Source organism: Zosterops lateralis (genome assembly GCF_965231275.1).
Source record: "Zosterops lateralis genome assembly, chromosome: Z".
NCBI classification, from domain to species: domain Eukaryota; kingdom Metazoa; phylum Chordata; class Aves; order Passeriformes; family Zosteropidae; genus Zosterops; species Zosterops lateralis.
The window spans coordinates 28,860,692-28,887,288 of NC_139800.1; the positions used below are offsets into that span (position 1 = coordinate 28,860,692).

The following is a 26,597-nucleotide window of genomic DNA, read 5'->3' on the forward strand; positions in this document are numbered from 1 at the left end:
AGTACCCCTGGGTGGATCTCACCCAGTCCCATAGACCTGTGTGTGTCTGACTGGTGCAGCAGGTTGCTGACCATTTCCTCTGGGATTGTGGGGGCTTCGTTCTGCTCCCTACCCATGTCTTCGAGCTCAAGGGACTGGTTCTCACAGAAAAACTAGTATTAAAGACTGAGGCACAGAAAGCAGTCAAGTACCTCAGCCTTTTCCTCATTCTTTGTCACTATGTTTCCCCCAGAGCATCCAAGGTGGAGATTCTTTTTAGCTTTCCTTTTGGTATGAATGTTTACCAGAACATTTTTCATTGTCTTTTATGGCAGTAGACAGATTACATTCTAGCTGGACTTTGGCCCTTCTAATTTTCTCCCTTGCATAACCTCACAACATCCTTGTAGTTCTCCTGAGCTGGTTGCCTATTCTTGTTAAGGTGACAAACTTTCTTTCCTGAGCTCCAGCTAGATCTCTCTGATCAGAAATAATTTCAGTTCATTTTTACATGTGTCATGTGGCTCTGTTCAACATTTACCTTGATTTTTTTTGTCTTCCAATTTTTTTTAAGTGGATGCCACCTTATTTTGAGAAAAATTCAAGCATGAAAAATGCACCACCAAGCAGGGAATTTTTTAGCATACCAACAGTGATACCTGAATCTTTAACAGAAATTTGTTGATACTTACTGCAAGTATCTTCATCCAGACTGGAGCCAAGAAAGCCCTCAGTGTGAAGAGAAAATGAGGAGATTAAAGTCTGTCTTTCTGTGTCTATCAATACTTTGCCACTGTCAGGGGAGGGAGGAGCAGGGTTCTTGAGAACTCTGACAACCAAAGTACTTCACTGAAATTATTACAAAGGCTACAGTTTTTTACTGTGTGTACCTAAATTTCACACATCTAAAATTGTTATCCCCTGCTTTCTTTGTTTAAAAAAACAAAAAAAAAAAAAAAACAAAACAAAACAAAACAAAACAAAAAAAAAAAAAAAAACCCACCACCAAAAAAGAGAGCATGTTTTAGTTTCTAGTATTTGAAGAAAAAACCTGTGTGATAGCAATGTAGTTTAAGAATCTGTTAATGAAATAAATCCCTAATGATAACCCACAACTTTTTTCAGTGAGGGACTTCTTTGTAGTCCTCTACTATCCCAGGCAACAAATGCTCACTTCATATCCTACAAAATTATGAAATAAAAGTTTTGACATCCCATGACCCACACCCTATTGTATATACACGCTGCTATATACATATATAATCCATACAACATGTGTGTAAAGCTGCCAATTCTTTCTGCTTTGATGGTAATAGACTTGCTGAGGTTTTGCATGATCCTTTGTGGCCTAGATATCTGGCAGGGATTTGAAGCTGAAAAGACATTTATAACCTTAGTAATTACCTGAGACAAGAGGAACTAATTGGGGTAATTTACAAATAAAGGAGTCAGGGTGAATACAGATTGTCCCAACAAAATCAGGTGTTATTAGACAAATGAGAGACAGAATACATTTACTTCATCCTCCTTTGAGATGCAAAATAAATGGGATTTAGCTGGACAATTTTTCAAAAATTATTTCCTCCAGGCCAGCTAAAGGGAATATTAGTAGAAAACCAAAATAATGTGCCATTATTTTGGTGGGACTTTTTTCCTGTGCAGATTAGAAAGGTAGCTCACTCTTGAGGGCTGTGAGTGTCAGTGCTCAGGATGTGATTTCAAGAACAAAATCTTGTTTTCAGGATCTTCTCCCTAATGACTTTGTCTATGACTACTGACTTGCATGGTGCAGGAAGTGTGTGTCCGCAGATGTGATACTCAGTCAGCTTCTCACTATCTGTTACATTAATACATTTGCCTCTGCTTTTGAAAAACCATACCTCTTGAACAATAGACATTTGGAAATACTGGGTTAGGACGTAAGTCTTGAGAGCCCATTTAGTCCGCCTGTATCTAAAAAATAGTTTTGATTCTAGCCCTAGTAATTCCCAAGGGAATTACTGGGGGCTGTGTTCTTTTGACAATCTGTCTTACAAAGAAGACATATGTTACTTTTCTTCTATTAACCTTGTCTGGCATTATAAATAACTAAACTCCTGAATAGTTTCTAGCAATTTTTCCTAGTGATTTCTCTTCTGTATACCTTTCTCTCTTTATGTGTTCTGACAACTCTTTTCTGCTTGTCCATCTATCAAGTTTTATTACAATGGCATGTAAATCTGTAAAAACTGGTGAGGAAATTAGAATGGTTGAATTTCCACATTTTCTGGGCAGTCTGTAGATACGGGGTGCACTCCAGTGTGAACATCACTAGCAGTTTCTGAGAATGTGAAATAGAAATGTAATGCATTTCTGAAGGTAACAAGAGGCTAGATTGTATTTGCTATAAATTTAGTCAAAAGTTCTGAGAACTGTTTTTGTGGTGTGGGAAAAGAGACATAATGAATTATAATTGGTGTAGCAGCTTTCTAAAAGGTTTCTTAACTGTGACATTGACTCTATATACTGATTAATGTGCAATTCATGTTGGGCTGGTACAATTGTTTTTTGCAGCATTACAAAAATGTTGTATAATTGAACTTACTACTCAGCAAGTTGTATGATGAGATCATTGACAAGTAATTTTGAAAAATTTTGGAAAGCAAATTTCAGAGTTGTGTGACATGTCTCAGAAAAAACACAGGTTTCTTTTTCTGGCTTGGTGGACTTACAGACATTTTGTAGGATTTTGCATTCTTAGTGTGTGAAATACTCCAATAATTTAAATATTTTTATATGTTATGAAGAATTTACTTTGAGTTTGTGAACAGGGAAAATTTATTTTAACACATTATTGTAGTTGTGAACTTTTTCACTAGATTTACAAGTGCTTATACACAGAATGCTATGGTTTTTACTTGTGAATAATTGTTTATGTCTTCTGAATACTTACACAAATTAATTCCTGTTTTTAAAACTGTGTTGTTAATAAGTTAAAATCAAGCTATTTTAAAACAAGACTAAGTTTCAATGCTCCAGATTGAAGGGGTTTATTCCATTGTTTAACTTCTGAAGCTACAAAACATCAACAGATGTAAAAGTCTTATTTTAATCTAAAACTTGTTGTACAGTACTATAACTTTTGATTTGAGTGAGTAATTTTCATTTTCCTTCATTATGGAGAGCACAAATAATTTTTCTGTTGCTCTTGCTTTTTTGTTTCCTATTACAGCAGAAAGACAGGCAACTTAGTAGATAAGCATAAAAATGAATACTGAACAGATTACAGGCAAATTAAAGCCTGAAATTTATCTTTATACCATTTCCTTGTAGAATAGCCTTTCCACTTTATGATGAAATGTTTTATGGATCCTTAACAATAATGATGTTAGATGAGTTGAAGGTAATGCCTCACAGCTCAGCAAGAGAAACAAAATGGAAGATAAATCATTACTTTGCAGTTCATGGTAAGATGGCTGACTTTGCAGTGAGACAGAGGAGAGACAGAAATATATTACAATGTTTCTTGTGTTTGCAAAGACACGTATAAGTCCTTGTCCGGGACCACAATGAGTACAGCTGTGAGGAGCCTATGGAGCATGGTGAAATCCCTAGACTTTGCACAGGAATCATTGAGATGAGGTGGGACTGCTGGGATTGGGACAGGAGTGTTATTTCATCTCCCACCTCTTTACTGAGGTCATCCAGAAAATGTAGGGTTTCTTCATGTGTTATTTTACCATACTGTTGTGCAGAAGATTCTTTCCAGACTTACCGAGGGTCAGTAGAGAAAGTGTTGGAAGACTTGCATTTTCCTTCATGTGTGTGTTGCGTCCTGAGGAAGGGGCAGGAGCAGCACATGAGCTGATCTGTGTACTCATCTGACTTTAACTTTAACTTTAACTTTAACTGATATACAGGGAGCCAATATACATCCTAAATTGCATTCTGCAATGTGAGTTTGAGTTGCTCTCTTCTGGGCAATTCTGTGTCTATCAGTTAGCATTATGCATGAATTTGTGTTATTAATACTTTGCTGAAAGGCAATGCAATAGTTAGAAATGTAACTTTCTAAGCTGGATAGAAAATAATTTTTTAGATTTATGTGAGAATGCATGGTCCATTTATATTCCAGTTTTCCTTTGTAAAAGCATATATTCACTTTGTAGGAGAACATTCAGTAATATTTTAAAGACAACATATCATACATCAATTTAAAGTATTTTTATACTCCCTTTCCATGATTCAAGGCTAAATTTGTTGAATTACAGTAGCTATTCTGTTAATCTGGTGATTTCACTGAATTTATACAAATTCAAACCAGGAACTGCACTCCTGGGAATCAGGCCTTTTCTTTCAAATGCTAATGCACTGCGTAAATTGCTGTTCCTGTTTAGATAAAAATCTGACTGTGACAAATTAGCTACCACTCTCCTTTTCATTCAAATTGTCTTGGAACATATGAAACCTAATTTTGTGTTTCTAAAAATTTGCATCAACTAGTATATGCTATCAGCTTCGGAAAGAAATACAGTTTGACAATCTACTGAGATTAGTGGTAGTTTCAGAGAGTTTCCACAATTTGTTTCTCCACTTGCACTTTAATGGTGTTGGTTATATTCAGTTTTTGCAGTTGTGGTGTAGTAATTGTCTTTATGGCCAGCTTTTCTAAATTGGAGGTGTTGGTTGAAATCGCATTAGTCATGCTCCTTTTGTGAAACAATCACTAGTGAGCAGGACTGTGGAAGCTTAATAACTAGCGTTTGTGTTGAAAGTTATTATTAATAAAGGAGTGTAGGCAGAGAGGAAAATTTGGATCAAGTTCTTTTGCAGAATGGCCTTGGAAAGGACACTTCCTGATGGTGTGGCCATCCTGTGCTTGCTTCTGCAATCCTTCTTCTCAAACCGTCTTTGTCTGGTTTCTGTTTTACAGAGAGCACTGCCTCATGTGTACCGTATCAATGAGGTAGGGTAGCAAATTTAACTCAGGTCCTAATTTAAGGCGAAATTTTAAAAGCTAATCCTGCAGATCAGCTGGAGTAACCATGAGAACCATTTCTGTGCAAAAGCCAAACAATCAGGCCTGGATTTTTCTTACTTTTTCATGTTTTAAGTCTAGGGTCTAGAAATCCACTTCAAGCCTTAGCAGTGAAAATCAGATGTAGTTAGTGTGTTTTGTCTGTGTCGTCAGAAGTTCCTGTTAATTTTGTGATTAACACAAGTGTAGTGGTTTCACATTTACCTGCTTCTATTTGTCAAATCCAGTGCAATGGTCTTACTGTTCACTCTCCTTTTCCTTCACAAGATAGGATCAGGAGAAGCAAAGGAGACTCAAGCCCAAAGATGAACAAATAGATCTATCAACACACACAAAAAAGCGAAAAAAAAGAAATGAAAAAACCAAATAAAACTTCTAAAACAACCCCTTCCCCCACTACAAAATGTTAACTTTTCCACAAACAATATAAATAGGCAAAACACAGAACTCTAGGTCAGTACCACTTATAAAATAGTCTTTCATTCAATCTTTGAGAGACAGAAGTCTCTCCTGTTCTATTCTGGCAACTTTCCACAAGAGAAACAGTCTGCTTGTGGCTTCCAACCCGCACAGAAACAGCCCACCCGGGAACTTCTGCAGTTGTGGAACCTCCCATATCACGTAGCCTTTCTCATGACTACACATGCATTCACACACATATACTGGGGTGTCACCTTTTAAAGATACACAACTCAAAGGCAAAGGATTTTTCATCTCAAGAAACAGAGATATCTTCTCACTTCTTCACTGGTGCAGAGGGCTTCTTCTCATCTCTCTCTCTTCAAACATCTTATGGGATCACCAAATCACAGCTTTTAATTCAATATTCACTCAGTGAATCACAGATACCTTTGCTCAAAAATCCACAAATCATCTCCCCAATTCATACTGTCCATGATTTAAAGGAATACTCTAGCATATTCATATTACAGTCTGTTACCACAACTCATAGGAGATTTTCAGCCTGGGACTAAGGCAACTCATCATCTCTTCCACCTAAGGGGTCACTCTCCTTTTACTGACTTGGATATCTTCATATTGTCTGTTTACATATCTCCAATTTGGCCTTTTTTTCTCTTTCTGAGAAGGATTAGAGTTTTAAAAAGTCTCAGTTCATGTCAGAAAAGAGGTAACATTCTTGCTTGGGCCTGCAGATGGTGACCTGATCTCTGCCAGGCAGCAGCCTCTAGGGTTTTCAAATGCCATGGAATGGTGGAAAAGAGCTCAGGCCAAGAAATCTTAGAGCAGCCTGGCTGGTGGATACCTCCTGCTTCCACCCCTCAGTCTCATCTGGGATGGCCCAGCTCGAAGCTGCTGCTGGAGTCTGCAGGCTCCCGTTCCCCGCTGCCAGCTGCCCCCGGGCCTGGCCATGGCGTGGCCCCTTCTGCCGCGGCCCCGGCACACAGCCAGCACTTCCCAGCTCCAGCCTCCCCTCTTCCCACAGGCAGACGGGGATAAAGGGGCTCAGCTTGAGCCGGGCTCCCTGCTGCCCACAGTATCACCCGCTGGCCCGCTGGAAGGGAGAGGAACTCTCCGGGCTTCCTGGGCTGAGTTTATGCTGGTATGACCCAGAGGTGTATACCTATATTTAATTGGCCAATCTGGCCATCCGTCTTGGAAGTCAGTCACTAATTGGTTTTTACCAATTAGTAAAAATGCCAATACAACAAGAATGCTCATTTACTTTAAATTGAAATGAATGTTATGAATTCAGTTTGCTGTAAAGTGAATTGCAGTTTCTCAAATATAAGAGGACAGGTGTCCTCCAAGGTGTTTTGGAGTTTTGAGTTTTGGAGACCATGCATTAATTTTAAACTATTTTTCAGAAACCATGCCATTTGTAGGATAAAAGTCAATACAATGGCTTTCTCCATGCAAATTGTGGTTAGATAGACTAACAGTAAGATCTGAATTATGCTTACATTTTTAAGAAATGCAGGAGATGACAGAAAATGAACAGTGTCTGTTTCTTTGATTGATTTTAACTGTGTATAAATTTATGAACAAACACAGCGTGATTTAGAGTAAAAATGATACATAGGTACATAGGAAAGCCAGGTTTAGTGTAATTACAGACTCTGAGTTCTCTCTAGTCAGTCTTTTCAATATCTGCTTCTCTTTGATCGTTGTAACCTCAGGGCTAGATTATGAGCTTTCAGTCTGCCAGGAGGAGGATTAAAATATTGTGCCATGGCCCCTCTGCAGCAGGAATGGAACTATACAGAAAGGATCTGTTTCACCAGGCACACTGTGGGGCTGAAGCCAAGCTTTTGCTTACCTCTGCCTTTTGCCATTCCATCTTGCCTGGTGGCATGGACAAGAGCTTACTGGAATTTGGAAGAACTTTCTAATACTGAAAGCTGCAGCAGCACAATGAAGTGGATTCTTACACAGTCTTTCTGGAAGACTGCTGTTGAGTGATTGAAATATGTCTTCCTAGAGGGTTTTGGTGTCATATGATGCAGAAATAATGAGTGACTTTGAAAGATGAGAAATACTTTCAGCTAAAATAATTGTTACAAATACTACTTTTGAGTCTTTAAACTCATAACATCTCAGGAAAAATAAGCCCTGTCAGATTCTCTGTATTCGAATCCATTACCACTAAGTGAAATAATTTATTAAATTTCTGTATATTTTATTCTCTTGCTATGTTTACAGTGCCACACAGCAAAAAACAGATTAAAAGAATAGACTAGGTTCACAAAACCTGTTGCAAGAGTCAAGCACTTTTAACCTGTATTGTTTATGTCAATTACACCATCAGTGGTATTTGACAACAATTTCAATGAACAGTGGGGCATTTTGTACCTTGTTTTGAAAACACAGCAAATCAGGAAGTGAAAGCCAGGAGTGTCAAGGAGACAACGAAATGTTTGCTAAGTGACATTGAGGAAAATACTGTAATTTGGATACAGTTTAAACAAACAAAAATAATTTTTTTTCAATACATTCTAAACCAGAATGATTTAAAAAATAAAAAAGCTCAGTGCTGTGTCTGCCTGTTAAACAGATAAACAGTTCTCTTAGTATTGAGGAAAATAAAACAGTAGCTCCTGAAGTTGCTCACAGGATTGGGATTGCTCAGTTAAAACACTTCTGAAGAAAGAGGTGCCAGCCAGATTTGTTTTCTGCCTTAGTTAATGATGACAGTTGACTGCTCTGTGTTAGGAATTTTGTAGAGTCATCCCCCTGGGAAATGGCTGGAAGAATGTTAATGATATGGTAGATTTGAAAATTATTTAACTAGTTTCAAAAGAATAAAATGGTTTAGAAAAAGAGGAGGCTATTCTGTCTATCTAAAAATTTATTTTAAATTTATGCTGGTTGATGAATGTAAACCTCAAGTTTGTAAACAGTGATAAAACTGTCATGGGTTTGACATTGACTAAATGCCAGCACACCCACAAAAAGTCATTCAGTCGTTGTCCTCTGCTATAGTTGAGCAGAGGAGGGAGAAAGAACAGTTAAAAAAATAGGGTTCATGAGTTGAAGTAAGGAATGTGAAGAAAACACTTTAATGGCAAAACAGGATCAAAAACTTAACAGGCATAAAGAAAAAAAATTATTAAGAAAATTAAATGATAATTAATTTTAAGAACATCTTTAGAACATCTTTCCCACCATCCTCCCAGCCCTTCTTTCTTTCCCACTGACAGCCCAGGGAGACAAAACATGGGGGTTTTAGTCAGTTTATCGCTTCTGAAAAATCTTCCTTCAGTCCGCTTGTGGAGAGGAGTCTCTTTTGCTATGCCATGAGATCCTTCCCATGGGAGACAGTTCTCTGTGAACTTCTCCAGCACGGTTCTAATTTTCCTGAGTAGCAGTCCCGCCCGACCTGCTGTGAGTCCCTCCCATGGGCAGAGCTATCTTCCCACAACTGTTTTTTTCATGGGCCATTAGTTCATGGGGTGTACTTTTTAAGGATGAGCTGTTCTAGTACAAAAGCAAGGGTCCTCTTCCTCTGTCTCTGGAAGCAAGGGTTCTCTCTCTCTCTGTTCAAGCCTCTCACCAGATTACAACTTTTCATCATCCACATGCCCCAGTGCAAGCACTTTTTTCTCAATGGGCTGCAGTAGACTACTGCATCCCCCCATGCACTACATGAATTACAGAGAAACAGTTTGTTGTATTCTAGTCCTCTTCACGGCTTGCAGAAGAATCTCAGCTCTGACACCCAGAACACCTCCTCCTCTTCTCCCTCTTTTCACCGACCTTAGTGTTGCCATTTTGTTCTCCTTGCATGTTTTCACCTTTTCCTTTCTCTGACTTGGGAGAGAATTTGTGTCTGTAGGTTTCTTTATTATCAAGTTCTATCAACTGGAAAGTTCTTATAGAATGGTCCCTGCCAGTGCCACAGGAGCTGTGCCAGCTGGTGCAGTGCTGGCTCCATTCAGCACCTCTCCACGTGCGGGCTGCTGGAAAGGAAAAGCTGCTGCCACCGCTTCTGGCCTTCTGTCTGCATCATGGCTGGCTAAAAGCGTCTAAGCAAGTAAAGTTCATTGCGAGCTGTGCTGAGATGGCAGCGGCCACATGGTGCTGCCCTGGCTGTGTGGCCTGGCCGTGTGGACACTCCTGGACTGGGATGGTGGCGGGCACTCCTGGCCTCAGCTGCTCCCAGCCTCGGCTTCGGGGCCGCCTCTAGTGCTGGAGTGGCCCCTGTTGGCATGGCCCAGCTGGGCCCTACTGGGAAGGGGACCAGTGGCCCCCCCTCAGGAAGGGGACCAGCATCCCCCACACTGCCCCTCCAAGGAGAGGGAGAAAGAGAACTTGTGTGCCTTTTCCTTTCTTAAATATGTCATCACAGAGCTGCTGCTAACTTTTCTAATTGGGCTAGCCAATACGTCAATCTTCAGAGCCTTTAGAGATTGGCTCAGCTGGACATAGTAGAACTTCCGAGGAGCCGCCCTCTCAGAAGTAGTGTCTGGCTTCCTCCATCCCCACTAAAAACCAAGTAAATTGTGTTATCCTAACACAATAAGAAAAAAAAAATTACCCGTATTCAGATGAGTCAGTGGTGAATATGAGTAGTCTTCAAAGGGAACCACTTGCAGAGAATATTCACATTTAATACTGTGTACCATAAATTTATTTTTCTTCAAGACCTTTCCAAGGTGTTGGCCTTATCTTTTCATACATAGGAAAAGAAATCGCAATCTTTATTGCATTGGGGATTTTTTGTATGTGTGAATTTTTAGGGCTATGTTCAGGGAAATGTCTCAGGAATATTTATTAGCTTTAGAGAAAGGTCTTCAGACTTGCTACTTATTGATTGCAAATGTTTTTTTACCTTGCAATGTTGTATTCTTTTCTCCCCTAGTAAGCCCGCTGTAAGAGCACAGATATGAGAACTGAGTTTACTAATCTCCCACTCTGATCTGATCAAAATGAATATTGATTTTGTTCATTCTGATAGGAGAAGTTCTACAGAATGGTTATGCAAAAGCATGAGAGGAAGGCAAAAGCAGCTTTGAAAACAAGCACACTTGCAGGATCAAGTTGGGGAACTTCATCATCACAACTCATCTGTCCTCTCTTGAGTCAGGGTGCAATCACATCATCCAAACCATTAACAGGAGCCAGGTGATGTGATGGATCCCCGATTTGAATGGACAAGTGTTGGTGGTTTTCTATTAGAATATTACTGTTTTCTGCAGAAGTTTTAAACATTTGTCCACTGTTGGGTTTATACCTCCCCTAAAAGATTCTACATAGGCCACATTTTCCTATTTTTAAACAGTTTTTGAGACACAATGACCAGTGCCCTCCCTGACAATAGACAGTACCAGGCGGCTTCCTGTGCTGCACTGACTGCGAGGAACCCCTTTTCCACAGAAGAGAGTCTCTTTCCCTGTACCCATCAATGACGTGAGGTTGTATAGAATAACCTCCAGGCCCTATCCATGGCCCCTCCTGGCTAGTGAAAAAATTAACCTTGTCCTGGCCAGAACCAGGACACCATCATAAAAGGCCTCTAGATCAATCAGACATGATTTGCCCTTAGTGAAGCCGTGCTTGTTGTCTTGGATCACCTCCTTGTCTTGCATGTGCCTTAATATGTCTTCCATGAGGATCTACTCCATGATCTTCTGGTGCCCAGAGGTGAGGCTCAAAGGTCTGTATTTTCCTGACTCTACTTTCTCTTCATTTTAAAAATTGGAGTGATGTTTCCTTTTACAGTCACCAGGAGGAACTTTGTCTGACTGTTCTGAATTTTCAAATATGATAAAGAGTAGCTTGGGAAAAGCACCAGGCAGTTTCCTCTGGATGCTGGGTTGCATATCACCAGCCCCTGTAGGCTGGTACCTAATCCGTTTCATCAGGGGGACACAAACCTGTGCTTGGCTTACAATGAAAGGAACACTGCTCCTGCAAGCCCATATAGAGGTTCAGGGGTAGATACTTGTTTTCAGTTGGTTCCTCTGGATCAAGTCTAAAAGAAGTCAAAGGCTCTTATAGTCTTACAACTTTTAAAATAATTATTGAGTTTGAGATAGCTGATTTAATAACCGAATGATTGGGGAAACATTGTTGAAATAAAATCGTAGGCATCCAAGGTACATCAGTTTTTGGCAGCTTGGGAGAATAGTCTCAATAGTTCCTAAGTTCACCTTAAGCCAGAATATCTATACCTCTTTGCCTTAATTTAGGAAAACATTTGAATGTATTTGAAGATATTTTCTTCAAGTGTCAGTGGCTGTATTAAAATTATGGGAATATTGCAACATTTCAAGTTCCTGGATTCCAGTGCATGCTACAGGTGCACTCTTCCCTCTATTTTCTTAGTGTGGCTCCTTCCTCGTCTGTGTCAAACATTATCTCCCACTGCAATTGGACCAAATCAACCTCTCTGGTAAAAAAAAAACAGAATATCAGAAGAAAATTAGAAAAATGTCTTCTTTCTCTGCAGCACTATTCATGTGAATTCCTTGATGACAGTGTAGAAGACAACCCCAGTATTTCAACATGTATTTCCAACATCTATTGCAATTAGATTGCTTACTATTTTAATGTGATTAATTTAACTAGATTAATGTGATGGGTTGAGTCCCTTTAGAATTATTTACCTTTTTTTCTGCTGTGAGATTGGATTAGGAGAAAAGCAAAGCAGGCTCTAACTTTAATGTTAAACACATGTATATAATGAATTCCAAAATAAATGTTTCTAAGCCCAGAAAATACTACTTTTAATAAGCAAGAAAACTTTCAGAATTATTATTAATGTGAATATTATTTACAGATTTTGCTCTTAAAATGTCTTTTTGAATGGCTGTAAACCTAACACTGGAGAGACCATATCTGCACTAGTGTGTCTAGTTATGGTCTTACCTGTACAAGAAGGATGTAGACATAGAGGAGCAAATATGGTAAAAGCATATGAAAGTGATGGAGGAACTGAAGCATCTGTCATATGAGGGGACTGATAGGGCTGGGACTGTTCAGGAAAGCAGTAGGGTCAGAAGGATCTTATCCAGATGTGTAAACGTGATACGGGAAGTAAAGAGAATGAAGCCACATGCTTCTTGTTGATGCAGAGTGGCAGGATGAAAGACAACAGGTGCCAACTGAAATAGAGGAAATTCCTCAGCACAGGATTTTACTTCACTTAAGAAAAGACTTCTTCACTGTAAGGGTTGTTGAATGCTGGATTAGTGGCCCAGGGAGGCCTTGAAATATTCATCTTTAGAGATAGCTAGTCATGGTTAGAGTTGGAGCTCTGAGCTGTGCAACAGTAGGAATGTGAAACTGGACACGCAAGTGAATTGTATTTTCAGTACAGATGGGCATGATTTGTCCATTTCTGTAGAGAAGGAAATACATTATGTAATTGTATGGGAAATGTGTATGGTTAATAAGCTGAATGTAGATAGAGCTTACACTGTATGTTATTTACAGCTGGTATGGGGATGTTGAAGGATTGCTATACCAACCATATGCTGTCTGACTTTTCGTTATATGACTGAAAAAAGTGAGGTTGCATTTTTGCTATTTTGTCAATCCAAGAAAGGGTCTTATCATTCCTAAGAAAAAAATTGTATGAATTTCTTGTGCAGTAAAAAGAGAATCTCAAATGGTTATGATCCTGTGAAAATAAAAGATAGGAGCTCTGACAGAAATTAATAAAAACTAGTACCAATTTCCCAAATATTGTTCCATAGACTAAGACATTGTGATGATACGTGAAGAATGAGGTTGTTATTTGTCTAGTTATTTGCATGAGGACTCTAATTTTCCAAATGAGCAATTCCATTAGCTATCCTAGAGTCTGTAAGATGTTTTTCCTTGTGCAAGTTGCAAAGGGAGTAATTCATGCTGGGCTTTTGTTCTTTGAAAATTAATGTTAGGCTTGACATTGTTGTTGGATTGTTTGTTTTCAGGAAATTTACTCCATTCTATGATGCATTCTAAAAGTTTGTTTCAAGACACTTAGACAAGACTCCTTTTGGCACTTTTGCAATAAATAGATAGTGGAAGAAGTATCATAATGACAATAACCATTTTGGCAGTCATCACTGAGGAGAGCAACTAAGAATACAGTCTAATTTAATTTATACTCAGAGCTATGATAGTATTTAGTAATCCCTGTCCCCTGTGAAGTCATAATTATTCCACTGCAGCAGCCATCCTTTCCTCTTTTCCTCCTGCCTCTCCTGAAAATATTGGGAAGGGTAATACAGTAATTCCGCCTACTCCAAATGTATGGTGATGTTGAAAGGATGTATCTTTCTGTGTTTTTCACAGCAACCTTTGCCAGGCAAACAAAGAGGACATACTTTAAAGCCTTTACACAGTACCTGAGGGATGACAGAGACAGTATTGTCATGCAGGAAAGTGCTTCTGTGGAAATCCAGCTTTTAATTTATTTTATCCCCTGTTGAATCAAACTCACAGATTAAGATATATGTGATTAAAATCAGTTTATAAAGGTTGGATTTGGCTAGAATGATATTACATCAAGATAATGTCCAAGTGAGGATCACTGGAATGTGTTTTGGCTCCCACATTTTAAGTTCTTTGTCGTCATGATCATTGGCTTCTGTTGGAAGCGAATTGTTCAACTCAAAATACAAATATTTTTCTAAGTTTTTCTATGTAAACTTAAGAAAACAGTAATAGAATTGTGGAAACCTGAGACAGGGCCTGTTTCTCAAGACCTTGTCACTGAGTGACACGTTCCTCTGTCCTTGTCTTTATCTTTCCTCTTCCCACTGTAGACCACTTATGTGTGAGCTCAGGTAATGTAGTCACTGAATAAGTCCTCTCACACCTGGGAGAATACCACTCAGTTAGCACTAACTTACATGGCAGGTCTTGTGATATAGTCACTATGAAGTAGAGATACCTTTTTTGGGGTGAGGATTTAAACAGAGAATTGGTGAGCCCAGATGTGTCACATCATTTTTTGGTCCTTTGTCTTATTTCCTCATGTTAGCAGCTGCTTTTATAGGTGTGTGGTTGGCATGCGCTGAAAATGATTCATTTAGATCATACTGAGACATACGGGACAAAAGAAACCATTACAAGAACATGTGGCTGCTGCTGATGCTCTGACATGCTCTACAAGTCAGGCACAAAAGTTGGCCAAACCATTGAAACAAAAATGCTTTATATCCTATGGAACAAAGTATTTTCCCTTAATTTTATTTTGTAAGCATTTGGATTATTTTAGTGTTTCTCCATCAGCTAAGCAAAAAATGCATTGGCATTCTCACCATTTATGGTTTGTTTCAGTCAGCAAAGATAGCATCCAGTGCTGTGGTTAACGAAACATTAATTACTTGTATATGTAAAAGAGAAACCATTGCACATATGCAATTGCACTTTAGTGATCCTTATTTTCAATGTGTGTTAGAAATTAATTTTGGTGGAAGTGTATCACAGTTGCTGATAGCTATCTGATTTATGCATATGTTGTCTTGCCAATGCAGCATCAAGCTGTGAAGAGAGTGTTTCTTTGGTCAGTATTTCATTTTCATAAGGGCTAACATTAGCATTAGTCCGTCAGTAGGATTATAAAACTTGAAACATGCACGGTAATAAATCTTCTCCAATTACCAAGTTGTAAAATCATCTTACTGGTAACTTCAGTGCAGTAGCTCACTCACTGATTTGAGAATGCATCCTTCTTTGTAAATAGAGCAGAGATTGCCTAAGGCTGGGTCCACCTGCAGAGGGAGAGGTTGTCCAAGTGAAGTGGCCTGATGGAAAACTGTATGGTGCAAAGTATCTGGGAACAAATACAGCTCACATGTATCAGGTGAGTATCTATGTTTAATTACCATGTGCTTGCTTTTCAGATGTCTTTATTGTAAATCGCTCATTTGGCTCTAGCATTGGAGTGGCCAGCCACAACTTCAAAGATGAAGAAGGCTGAAGTGTGAACTCTTATTGTAACTGTTATTACACTTTAACCAATATATAAAACTTTCTAACCCAGTAGCAGGTGCTGTGCATTGTTTGGGAGATAGGTTTCACTTGCTTTTACAAAATCAAGAAAATTACTTGCTTTCCAAGAGCTCAGGCAAACAGGTGGAACGTTAAGGTTGAAAGATAACATTTGTTATTTTTATTTTCTGGAGGTTATTTACTTTGATTTGATATCCGCTAATTATACGATTAATGACATAAAATTAAGTATTGGTGTGAGCCTGCAATGAACCTGAGGCATTTCATAAGAGGTTGGAAGGGAGGACAGTAAGGAGAGCATATCATTTATTTGTCTGAGGCATTTTTGAATTAATTAATCTAAGGAGCATTTTATCCTCAGCAGAGGCAAAAGAAAACTGAACACTGAAGGCAAAGATAAAAAGCTGACTTCTGATTTCAGAGTAACAATTGCTGTTTTTTATGGGCTTGCCTTTGAGAAAAATCAGTCAGCAGCTTTGAGTACCCAAGTGAATGGTAGAAACTGCAATAAAACAATCACAATAATAATAGCACTTCTGAAGGAATGAGAATCTAGATACATTTCTTTTATATATATGTAATCCTTTTCACTTATGTAACTCTTTTCATCAGGGGGCTTCACATTACTGTACCAAAATGGCAAATTTACTATTATATCTCTAGATAAATTAAGGCACAGAGAAGCTAAATTACTTGCTGCATTGACCTTCTCACTTTGCCAATGACTTGCAATCGAATTCAAGTCCTCAAATGTCTAAAGCCTTGAGCTACTCTCTAAATCTTGCCTCTTTCGTTATATTGAGCAGCTGCATTATGTTGTGAAGGTGGAAAGTTCTTTATAAAGTATGAAGATTATTTTCTATAGTAACATTAATCTTCAAATCACTTAATCTTTTAAACAGTTAGTCTTCTGAGGAATACTGTGAGGTTAATTAGATGAATGTAGTTGTCTTTCATATTTGAAGGGATTTGACGTAGTTAAAACAAACAACTTTATCTTATTTTAGACCTCTTGAACGAGGAGTTTTGTTTAAGGAAAATGGATAAGCATGTGGAGGCTCAGCAAGATTTAAAGTTCTGCAGCATAGCAAACATAAATTCCTATAAATTGCCTTTAACAACCCCTATCATGGGAGGAAATGACAAAGTTTAAGGATTAGAGGGAGTTCATGTTGCAACATATAGAACTATAAAGACTAGCAAGTATTTCGTCTGCAGGATAAGAGAAGAGAAGAGGCTGCCTGTGGTCACAGATTACGAAATGTTTATGTCGGGGAAGGTGCAATATATCAGTAGTTCTTCCTCTAGTCTTTCTAAACAGGTCTGAAAGCTCCCAGGACTCACACATACACAAAGGTTTATTTTCATCTGGTGTAATCTGTGTTGCATCTTTGAGATTCTCTTAGCCAGTCTTCTGTCTGATTTCTTAGATCTCATAAGGCAAATCTATTTTAGTTGGAAAAGTCTGTGAATTTTCCTCGTGTTCATCAGATATTTGTACCAAATGCAGCAGCACTTGAGCGCACAAGAGCTATGATGCAATGCACTAGAATTTGTGTCATACAGTGTGACGTTTGTCAGCCAGTATCCTACACAATCCCTAAGCAGAACTAAACCTGCCAAATGAAGCAGGTGCTCAAGTAAAATTATTAATGTAATCTACATCTGATTCCATGATGATTTCTGATATTGAGGTTCACAATTGAGTTAGAGTTTATTAAATTATTTATTCACTCCCTTAATTGCTTTCTAACAGCTTTCCCTTTAATTTATGATTTTCTTAAAGAACAAAATTTCATTAAGATAGTAACATATGCAGACACAGTACAGCAGCAGAATCCAAGTGAAATAACTTACTTGATAAAATTGATGATTTGAAATGTACGATCTGCAATCTGAATTGAAGCTATTAGAGATGATGGATTTATATTTTGTACGAATCATTATACTATTCAAAGTCTTAGAGAAGCTCTTGTTTTACTTACTATCAAGTGTAGGCAAGTTATTTCCAGTGCAATATGCTGGATTATACCTGAAGAACTTCCATTTACTCTTCATTGTAAATATGCAATATATTTCTATCTCTCTGTTAAGGGTAGAAGGTTCTTGGCTCAGGAGCTGGCAGACCTTGTTGAGAGGGCTTTAAACTAGGTTTGAAGGGGGAAGGGGATGCAGCTAGGCTTCCTGGAAGCAGGCCCAAGGGTGCTAAGTCTGAGTTAGGGGTGAAATCAGTAGCCCACCTGAAGTGCATGTACACCAATGCACGCAGCATGGGTAACAAACAGGAAGAGCTGGAGGTCATAGTGCAACAGCAAAACTATGATGTAGTCACCATCACAGAAACATGGTGGGATGACTCACAGAGCTGGAGCACTGCCCTCGATGGCTACAGGCTCTTCAGAAGAGACAGGAAAGGGAGAAGAGGTGGAGGGGTGGCCCTTTATATTAAGAAGGTTGTTGACTCCATAGGTATTGAAACTAATGAAGATGGAGTTGAATGCCTATGGGTGAGAATTAAGGGGAGAGCCAACAAGGTTGACATCGTATTGGGAGTCTGTTATCATCCACCCAACCAGGAGGAAGAGGTGGACAACTTATTCTACAAGCAGCTGGAGACTGTGTCAGGATCATCAGCCCTTGTTCATGTGGGTGACTTCAACCTGCCAGACATCTGCTGGGAACTTAATACAGCAGAAAAGAGACAGTCCAGGAAATTTTTAGAGTGCATGAATGATAACTTTTTGTCACAGCTGGTAGATGAGCCCACCAGGGGAGAGACTATGTTGGATCTGTTGTTCACAAATAGAGATGGGCTGGTGGAAGATGTGGTGGTTGGAGGACGACTAGAGCAGAGCGATCATGAAATTATAGAGTTCTTGATAATTGGTGAAATCAGGAGGTACATCAATAAGACTTTTACATTGGACTTCTGGAGGGCAGACTTTGGCCTTTTTAGAAGACTTATTCAGGGAGTTCCTTGGGAAGAAGCCCTTAAAAACAAAGGAGTTCAAGAAAGCTGGGTGCTCTTCAAAACAGGGTTTTTGAGGGCACAGGAACAGACTGTCCCTGAGTGCCAGAAGACCAGTCGACGAGACAAATGCCCAGCCTGGATAAGCAAGGAGGTTTTGGATGAACTCAGGAATAAAAAGAGGATGTATCATATTTGGAAGGAGGGCCAGGTCCCTTGGGATGTATTTAAGGGGGCTGCTAGAGAATGTAGGAAAAAAATTAGGGAGGCCAAAGCTCAATTTCAACTCCAAATGGCAACTTCTGTAAAGGACAATAAAAAGTGTTTCTATAAATACACTAATGGTAAAAGGAAAGGTAGGGCTAACCTTTGCTCTCTATTGGACAAGGAAGGGAACTTAGTAACTGCTGATGAGGAGAAGGCAGAAGTGCTTAATGCCTTCTTTGCCTCAGTTTTCAGTGGGAAGACGACTTGCCTACAGGACAACTGTCCTCCTGGGCTGGTAGACAGGGAACAGAATAGTCCCCCCATTATCCAAGAGGAGGCAGTCAGGGAACAGCTGAGATGCTTGGACACTCATAAATCTATGATGGGCCCAGATGGGATCCATCCCAGGGTGATGAGGGAGCTGGCAGATGAGCTTGCAAAGCCACTCTCCATCATTTACAATCAGTCCTGGCTCACTGGTGAGGTTCCGGATGACTGGAAACTGGCCAATGTGACACCCATTCACAAAAAGGGTGGGAAGGAGGATCCCAGTAATTATAGACAAATCAGTCTGACCTCAGTACCAGGCAAGATAATGGAACAGCTTATACTGAGTGTCATCATGCAGCACCTACAGGATGGCCTGGGTATCAAATCCAGCCAGCACGGGTTTAGGAGAGGTAGGTCATGTTTGACCAACCTGGTCTCCTTTTATAGCCAGGTGACCCGCCTAGTGGATGCAGGAAGGGCTGTGGATGTTGTCTATTTGGACTTCAGCAAGGCTTTTGACACTGTCTCCCACAGCATACTCCTGGATAAGCTGGCAGCCTGGGGCTTGGATAGGAGCACTCCCTGCTGGGTTAGGAACTGGCTGAATGGCCAGGCCTAGAGAGTGGTGGGGAATCGTGCTGTATCCAACTGGCAGCCAGTCACCAGTGGTGTTCCTCAGGGGTCTGTGCTGGGGCCAGCTCTGTTCAGTATTTTCATTGATGATATGGATGAGGGTATTGAATCTTTCACTAGTAAATTTGCGGATGAAACAAAGCTGGGAGCATGTGTTGACCCCTTGGAAGATAGGAGGGCTCTGCAGGGATATCTGGAATGGTTGGGTCAATGGGCAGGGTCCAATAAAATGAAGTTTAATGAGTCCAAGTGTCGAGTCCTGCACTTTGGCCACAATAACCCCCTGCAGCGTTGTAGGCTGGGGCCGGTGTGGCTGGGCAGTGCCCAGGTTGAAAGGGACCTGGGGGTTCTGGTCAGCAGCTGAACATGAGCCAGCAGTGTGCCCTGGTGGCCAAGAGGGCCAATGGCATCCTGGCCTGTGTCAGGAATAGAGTGGCCAGCAGGAGCAGGGAGGTCTTTCTTCCCCTGTACTGGGCACTGGTGAGGCCACACCTTGAGTGCTGTGTCCAGTTCTGGGCCTCAGTTTAGGAAGGATGTTGAGATGCTTGAACGTGTCCAGAGAAGGGCAATAAAGCTGGTGAAGGGATTGGAAAACAAGCCATATGAAGAATGACTGAGAAAGCTTGGGTTGTTTAGCCTGGAGAAAAGGAGACTCAGAGGTGACCTTATCACTCTCTACAACTTCCTCAAGGGTAGTTGTAGTCAGATGGGGGTTGGTGTCTTTCTCCAGGCAGCAACTGACATAACGAGAGGACACAGTCTTAAGCTGTGTCAAGGGAAATATAGGTTGGATATTAGGAAGAAGTTTTTCACAGAAAGAGTGATTAAATATTTGAATAGTCTGCCCAGGGAGGTGGTGGAGTCACCATCCCTGGATGTGTTTAAAAGGAAACCGGATGTGGCACTTGATACCATGGCCTAGTTGAGGTGTTAGGGCTGGGTTGGACTCGATCTTGAAGGTCTCTTCCAACCAACACATTCTGAGATTCTGTGATTCTGTGATTCATACTGCATGTGTGACAGATTCTCTGGTATGAAGCATCTGCATCCTACTGCTCACTGTGAGTAAAAACAAATACACTGACCATTTAACAAGAGATTTTCTTATCCCATGGAGTGTCAGTGTTCATTTCCCACCCAGTTTTTCATCAGAGATGCAAAAAAACATTATTACAAACTGTAGTACAGAAAAACATTACCAAATGTATTGTGCAGGAAGGAGCAGGAAAAGCAGAAAGGCTCTTCCTGCATCTTGGATTACCATCATTTAATTAAACAAGCTTAAGGCAAATTGACCTTTGAGTTCTTCTAATATACTGCTAACAGAGTAGGCTTATGGGGTTAGTAACAGGAGCAGAGAGTAGTAGGGATGACTCTTATGACTTTGTTGTCCATTTGTGTGCTCTGTGCATTTTAAATGCATTCCAGATTAGCAGCCCTATTAGTTGCTGTAGAAATTTTTTTTTTTTAATTTAAAAATTATTTTTAAAGACATTAATAGATCATAGTCTGTATCCTGGCTTTTTAGAATGGATATATGGATTTTTCAGCTGTTCACAAATTAATCTGACATACTCAGATAAAGCAAGCTTTTAATTTGAAACTAAAAACCCAGTCCATTTACAAGTTCAAATGCATGATTTTTCAGTTTTATCTGTAATAACACTCTTGATAAGTCAGTATTCTCCTATGTTTGTATTTGTGCCTGTTCTTCTAGTTCAAGTAGGCTGTTGTCATTCATATGTTGTTATTCACATAGTCTCATTAAATCATCTAAGGATGTAGAATGGGACTCGAGCCTTCTAATTTTATGATAAACTTTAAATTATAGTTTCTGTAGGAGCTAAACTACAGTCACAGATAATAGCTGAAATTCACAACTGTTAGATGAGGTATTAAAATAGAGGAAAAAGTCAGCAGCTACTGAAAAAGTTTAAATGCTTCAAAGCCTCAGCATTTTAACATTCCACACACCTAGTTACATTTCCTTTCTCATTTTCTGTTAACGGGGTTCATATTGGATTAAATCTAAACCTAAGCATGATAAAGCTTTTCATCTTCTGAACAGAGCATTTAAAAGAAATTCCATCAGATTCAATAAAATTCTGTTAACTGGTATTTCCTTAGTTGTCACTCACACTTTCTTTTGACATGGTCTTCCTCAACCTTGAATCACAGAATGTTAAAATTAATTTTTTATTTATTAGAAGCAAGTAAAAAAATTAGAGACAAATAGAAATGACACGTCACTCCTGCAAAATAATATTGCCTGACTTCTTACTGTTCAGCATTCCTAATAAAAAAATTTACTTCATTATATATTGTTGATTTTGAAGTCTCTTTGCTTAGATATTATTTTCAATATAGCAATGTGTTGCAGTTCCTAAGAAATAACATTTTTTATGTTTCAGCCTAATTTTGTGCTAAAACAGATAGCAAAATGTCTGTATATAAGTTTTCTTTGCTTATGTATGTATTTTTATCTGGAAGCATTTCCAGGTGAAGCATTTCCAGGAACTTCCTGCAAGAGTTAATTATTATTTTATTTTCAAATACCCATTTTTTTCAATTAGGTGGAGTTTGAAGATGGTTCTCAAATAGTAATGAAGAGAGAAGAAATATATACACTGGATGAAGAGCTTCCTAAGAGAGTAAAAGCACGTTTAGTGAGTATTTGCTGTTGCTAACCTCTATATAGCTCTATATGCTCAAAAGACCAATATCACTATGTTTGGATTTATTTTAGATTTTCAGTTTAAACAGACTCGTATTTTGTGAAGTCAGTGCTATTAAGAGTGGCTAAATCAGCCCAATTAGGAGATGCATCCATTTGCTAGTGTGATGGCTAGTTGTTCTTCCAGTACAGGTAAATGCTGTTGTCAGACATAAATATTTTCTCCTAAACGGGACATTGTGTTTGTCTAATCTATCAGATCAGGAATGTTCAAGTTAGTAAATATTTAAATCGACAGAGATGCTATTCTTTCAGTATGCTTATAACAGGTATAGTTTTTTAAAAACTTTCCACTTTATCAGAGCTTTGTGATTTTAAAAGCCTTGATTTAATAAAAGACAATTAGCTTCTTGTAAGAAGCAATGTAACTGATCAAACTCATTAATGTTGCTGGCAGGACTTATTAAACTTTTTTCTAACCTTTGGTTTAAAACCAAATCTTTGCTACTTTTCTTAAGTTTCCTGCTGTTTCAAACAACATCCACCAGCTACATTTTTATCTATGTAGGCCAAATGGAAAAGCATTGAATGTCACAGAAAGCATAACTCTTAGAGGTTTAAAAGGGAAAGTTCTTCCATACATTTGTTGGAGAAGCTGACTGGTTTTATCTGTCTTTAAGACAGTTCTTTCTAATGCAAAGTGCACTGGTCATGTATTCTGGGTTAAGAAACCTTTATGTCAGTGTATAAACTAGGGTTAGGATATATGTCTTGGAAAATGTTGAAAGAACTGTCTGATTATATTTAATGGGGGGTTTTATTATGCTTGGAAAGCATACCATTGCCATTTTTTTGTTTAGAATGCAAATTATTACATTCTCAGGATAATAATAATAATAATAATAATAATAATAATAATAATAGGGTTGTGCCATTGTTTTAAAAAGAGATTTCTTAGAAATCAGTATTTCTTTTTATTTATTTATTTGTTTATTAACTTCATTAGGGAGTTAACTATAGATTAAAAACATTAAATTTGGTCAGCTGAATAAAATACACCACAGCTGTTGCTGAGACCTCTGCATGATTTTCTGCTAGTGCCTTAAATTCTAGAAATATATAGGTAAATCCTCAAGGCATGCCCAACACCTTCCCCTCCTCATGCTGAACACAGTGCAAGTTAAAGACAGCCTATGATCCTGCTTCTGTCTATTGAAGTAAAAGACACCAGTTCCTTCTAAGTGATGTTTTTCTTTATCTTGAGAATTATTCATGACACCAGCAGTGTAAGTTGGTCCAAAGTATTTTGCCTCTGATTTTGCCCAAACAACTTGCTGTTGTTCCAGTGCTTTGTTAGTGGGGATTCCCAACTGGTTTAAATTTGATGGCAAGTGACCAAACTGTGACCCTGATTCCTTCCAAATTAGGCAGTACCCAGGTTTCTTTTCAGATGTCCATGACATAGTACCTTGTATTTAAAACTTTCTTGAATAACACAAGGTGGTGAATATTACATGATACTGCCAGGATGAAACTTACCCATCACTTGCTTGTCACTGTTTTCTCATCTAGAAAGTCATTAGCATGACTTGTGATCCCTGGATAAAATCCAGACTAACAACAGGTGTTAGTTACATGTTTCCAAGGAACACTACAGATGCAGAGAATTTAATACTGAATAGGACATGCAAAATACGGAAAGGTAAAATTTGTATGTATGTGTAATTACTGTCTGGTTTTAGTCTACAGCTTCTGACATGAGATTTGAAGACACATTTTATGGAGCAAATATTATCCTGGGAGAGAAGAAAAGGCAGAGAGTATTGAGTTCTCGCTTTAAGAATGAATATGTGGATGATCCAGGATACCGCACCTTCTTAAAAACTCATTTCAGAAGAAATGCCAGAAGGGATTGTAAAGGAAACAAGAGAGGAGAGAGGGTTCCTGATTAAAAAGCATGCAGCTTTATTTGCAATTTGGTTTCGTTTAATTGAACACTCCATTTTACAGTGAACTAATCCACCAGCCTTTTAATCTGAAGTTACTTGAGTTCTGATTTCATCAGTTAATGTATTTAAGAATTTGTAGTATTTTACATTATAAAACCAGGGGGAAAACCAAGAGAGATTACTAAATTATATGCTGAAGAAAGGTTTCAGTCTGCTCTCATTGAAATAAGTGGTAAAATTCCCTTTGAATTCTTTGATTACCAATTCTGAGAAGGAAACATTAGTAAACAGGGGCAATGTCAGTGGCTCACTTTTTTCTGCACACAGGAAAGGACATTAAGTTCAAAAAACACAATTTTTATAAAACATTTTTAAAACAAAACCAGATTTGTACAGTACGGAGACCAAAAAGGCTGTACTTTGTACAGTGCTTTTACATTTTTATATCACTACTGTTTTCAGTAGGATTTGATGTGCACTCAGCTATTGACTTAGATATTTTTGGCTTATAAGACAGGTATCTTCAGCACAGCAAGGATATTTTGTATATTTAAAGAGACAGATTTTGGCAGTTATTTTTAAACATGTTTTTCATAAAGTCTACTAAAACCAGCTACTTGTAAAATATTAATTTCTTTCACTGTGTGTATGAAAATTAGAGTTTAAATATATACGCTTACCAGCCTAGTTTTGAATGGATATATTATGGCTTTTATTTTGAAATAATGCTCTAGCAATGTAATAATGTTTTACAATAAATAAATACTTTACTACAATTGCAACATTTTTCCTGTTGATGTGATTTTGAACTCTATTGTTTCATACCTATAGGATTCAAGAATATATGCTGTATTTTCCTAAACACAACAGAATATATACCAGACACTCACATAGCTTAGTGTTAAAATGCAGAGTTGACAAGTACTGTACTTGCATTTCTTGTCTTTCTATTTCTCTTCAGTCTTTGGGATCTTGACCTTTTTGGATGTTTCACATAAAGCAGGAAGTCTGAATTTGTCTGAAAACTTGGGTATGTGAACCCAGAAGGGACTGTTATCAAAATGACATCATCTGTTTCTTGTAAATTGGACAGTCAGCAGGATTTCTGACTGTCTGCCACAGGAAAAAAAGCCCTCCAAAATCCAATTTAAATCCAAGCACTGCTGTTTCTAGGGTTCTGCTTGCAAAAAAACCTGAATATATGGACCAAAAGATTTTTTTCTGTACAAAAATCGAGTCCTTTATATGCTGAGGCATACAGATCTTTGTTTCACTGAAGCCCTTCCATGATTATTCTTATTTTTTCAAGTGGACAGTAAAATCTTTTCAATTGCTATGTGACACTTCAAGTGACAGTGTAAGTTTTCTATGTTACATTAACTATCTTTTCTTGTACCATGAAATCACTCAGAATCCTTTTACTCCAAGAAATTGCTTAGCTGTGACAATTGGAATGTATATCTAATTGATAACACTTTCTCTAAAGGCACTGGGTTGTGGTGGATGCTGTCTGGCATACTTCACAATATCAGGGCTTTTTTTGGTATTGTAAAGAAAAGATAAAAACTAATGATAGATTTACAGAATGCAAGATTGCTGCTGCCTTCTACAGTTATGTGCAGCTGATAGTCATGTTGTATGGGGTTTGTGTGATTGGGTTTTTGTAGTGGTGTCTACAGGGGTGGCTGCTGTGAGAAGCTGCTGGAAGCTTCCAGCAGAGCTAATGCCCACCAGCTCCAGGACCGACCCATGCTGGAGCAGTCTGTCTGTGAAGGACGTACCCTGTGGAAGAGTGACACACGTTACAGCAGGTTTTGGGGAGCTGTTGTTGCCCGTGGGATGAGCTCACACTGGAGAAATTCATAGATAGCTGTTTCCTGTGGGAGAGACTCCGTGCTGGAACAGACTCCTCTTTAAGGCTGTGGTAGGAACAATGTGTGATGAACTGACCATTAGCCCAATTCAGTGTCATCCTGTACTTCTGGAGGAAAGGAAGAAGAGCACAAGAAAGAGGGAGATGTAGGAAGAAGGTGTTTTTAGGATTTGATTTTACTTCTCATTATCCTTCTCTGATTTTGTAAGTAATAAATTCAGTTAACAGCCCCAGATTGTCTTGTTTTACCTGAGATGGTGTTTGGTTTGTGATCTCTCCCTGTCCTTAACTCATTAACTTTTTCTTCATTAACTTCTCCCTGTCCAGCTATAGAGATGACAGACAGATGGCTTTGGTGGGTGCTTGGCACTCAGCCAGGGTCAACCGACTACACCTAATTACTGCTGCTTAGTTTCAAAATAATGTGCTCTGTAGTAAGAAAGCTTTTATAATCTTCCATGAAGGTTCAAAAAAACTTGTGACATTATTAAATGGTTAAATACATATTAAAATATTTTGTAATGGGATAAGTAATGCTATGTGGTACAAGAGAGACTAGAAATCAAATGCATGTTCTTTGTCTGGATCTGATATGACCTGTTATGACACCACAAATAAAC

General features: G+C 38.7%; 1 protein-coding gene across 1 annotated transcript in view; it reads left to right on the forward strand.

Annotated features, from left to right (window-relative positions):
• Positions 1 to 24,835, forward strand: part of KDM4C (lysine demethylase 4C) — a 258,197-nt gene extending 233,362 nt beyond the window's left edge. Inside the window, 4 exon segments of the mRNA XM_083883663.1 lie at positions 15,135 to 15,254; positions 22,055 to 22,147; positions 23,898 to 24,036; positions 24,039 to 24,835. Coding sequence (XP_083739789.1) covers positions 15,135 to 15,254; positions 22,055 to 22,147; positions 23,898 to 24,036; positions 24,039 to 24,073 — 387 coding nt within the window. The 3' untranslated portion in view covers positions 24,074 to 24,835.
• Positions 24,836 to 26,597: the final 1,762 nt, after the last annotated feature.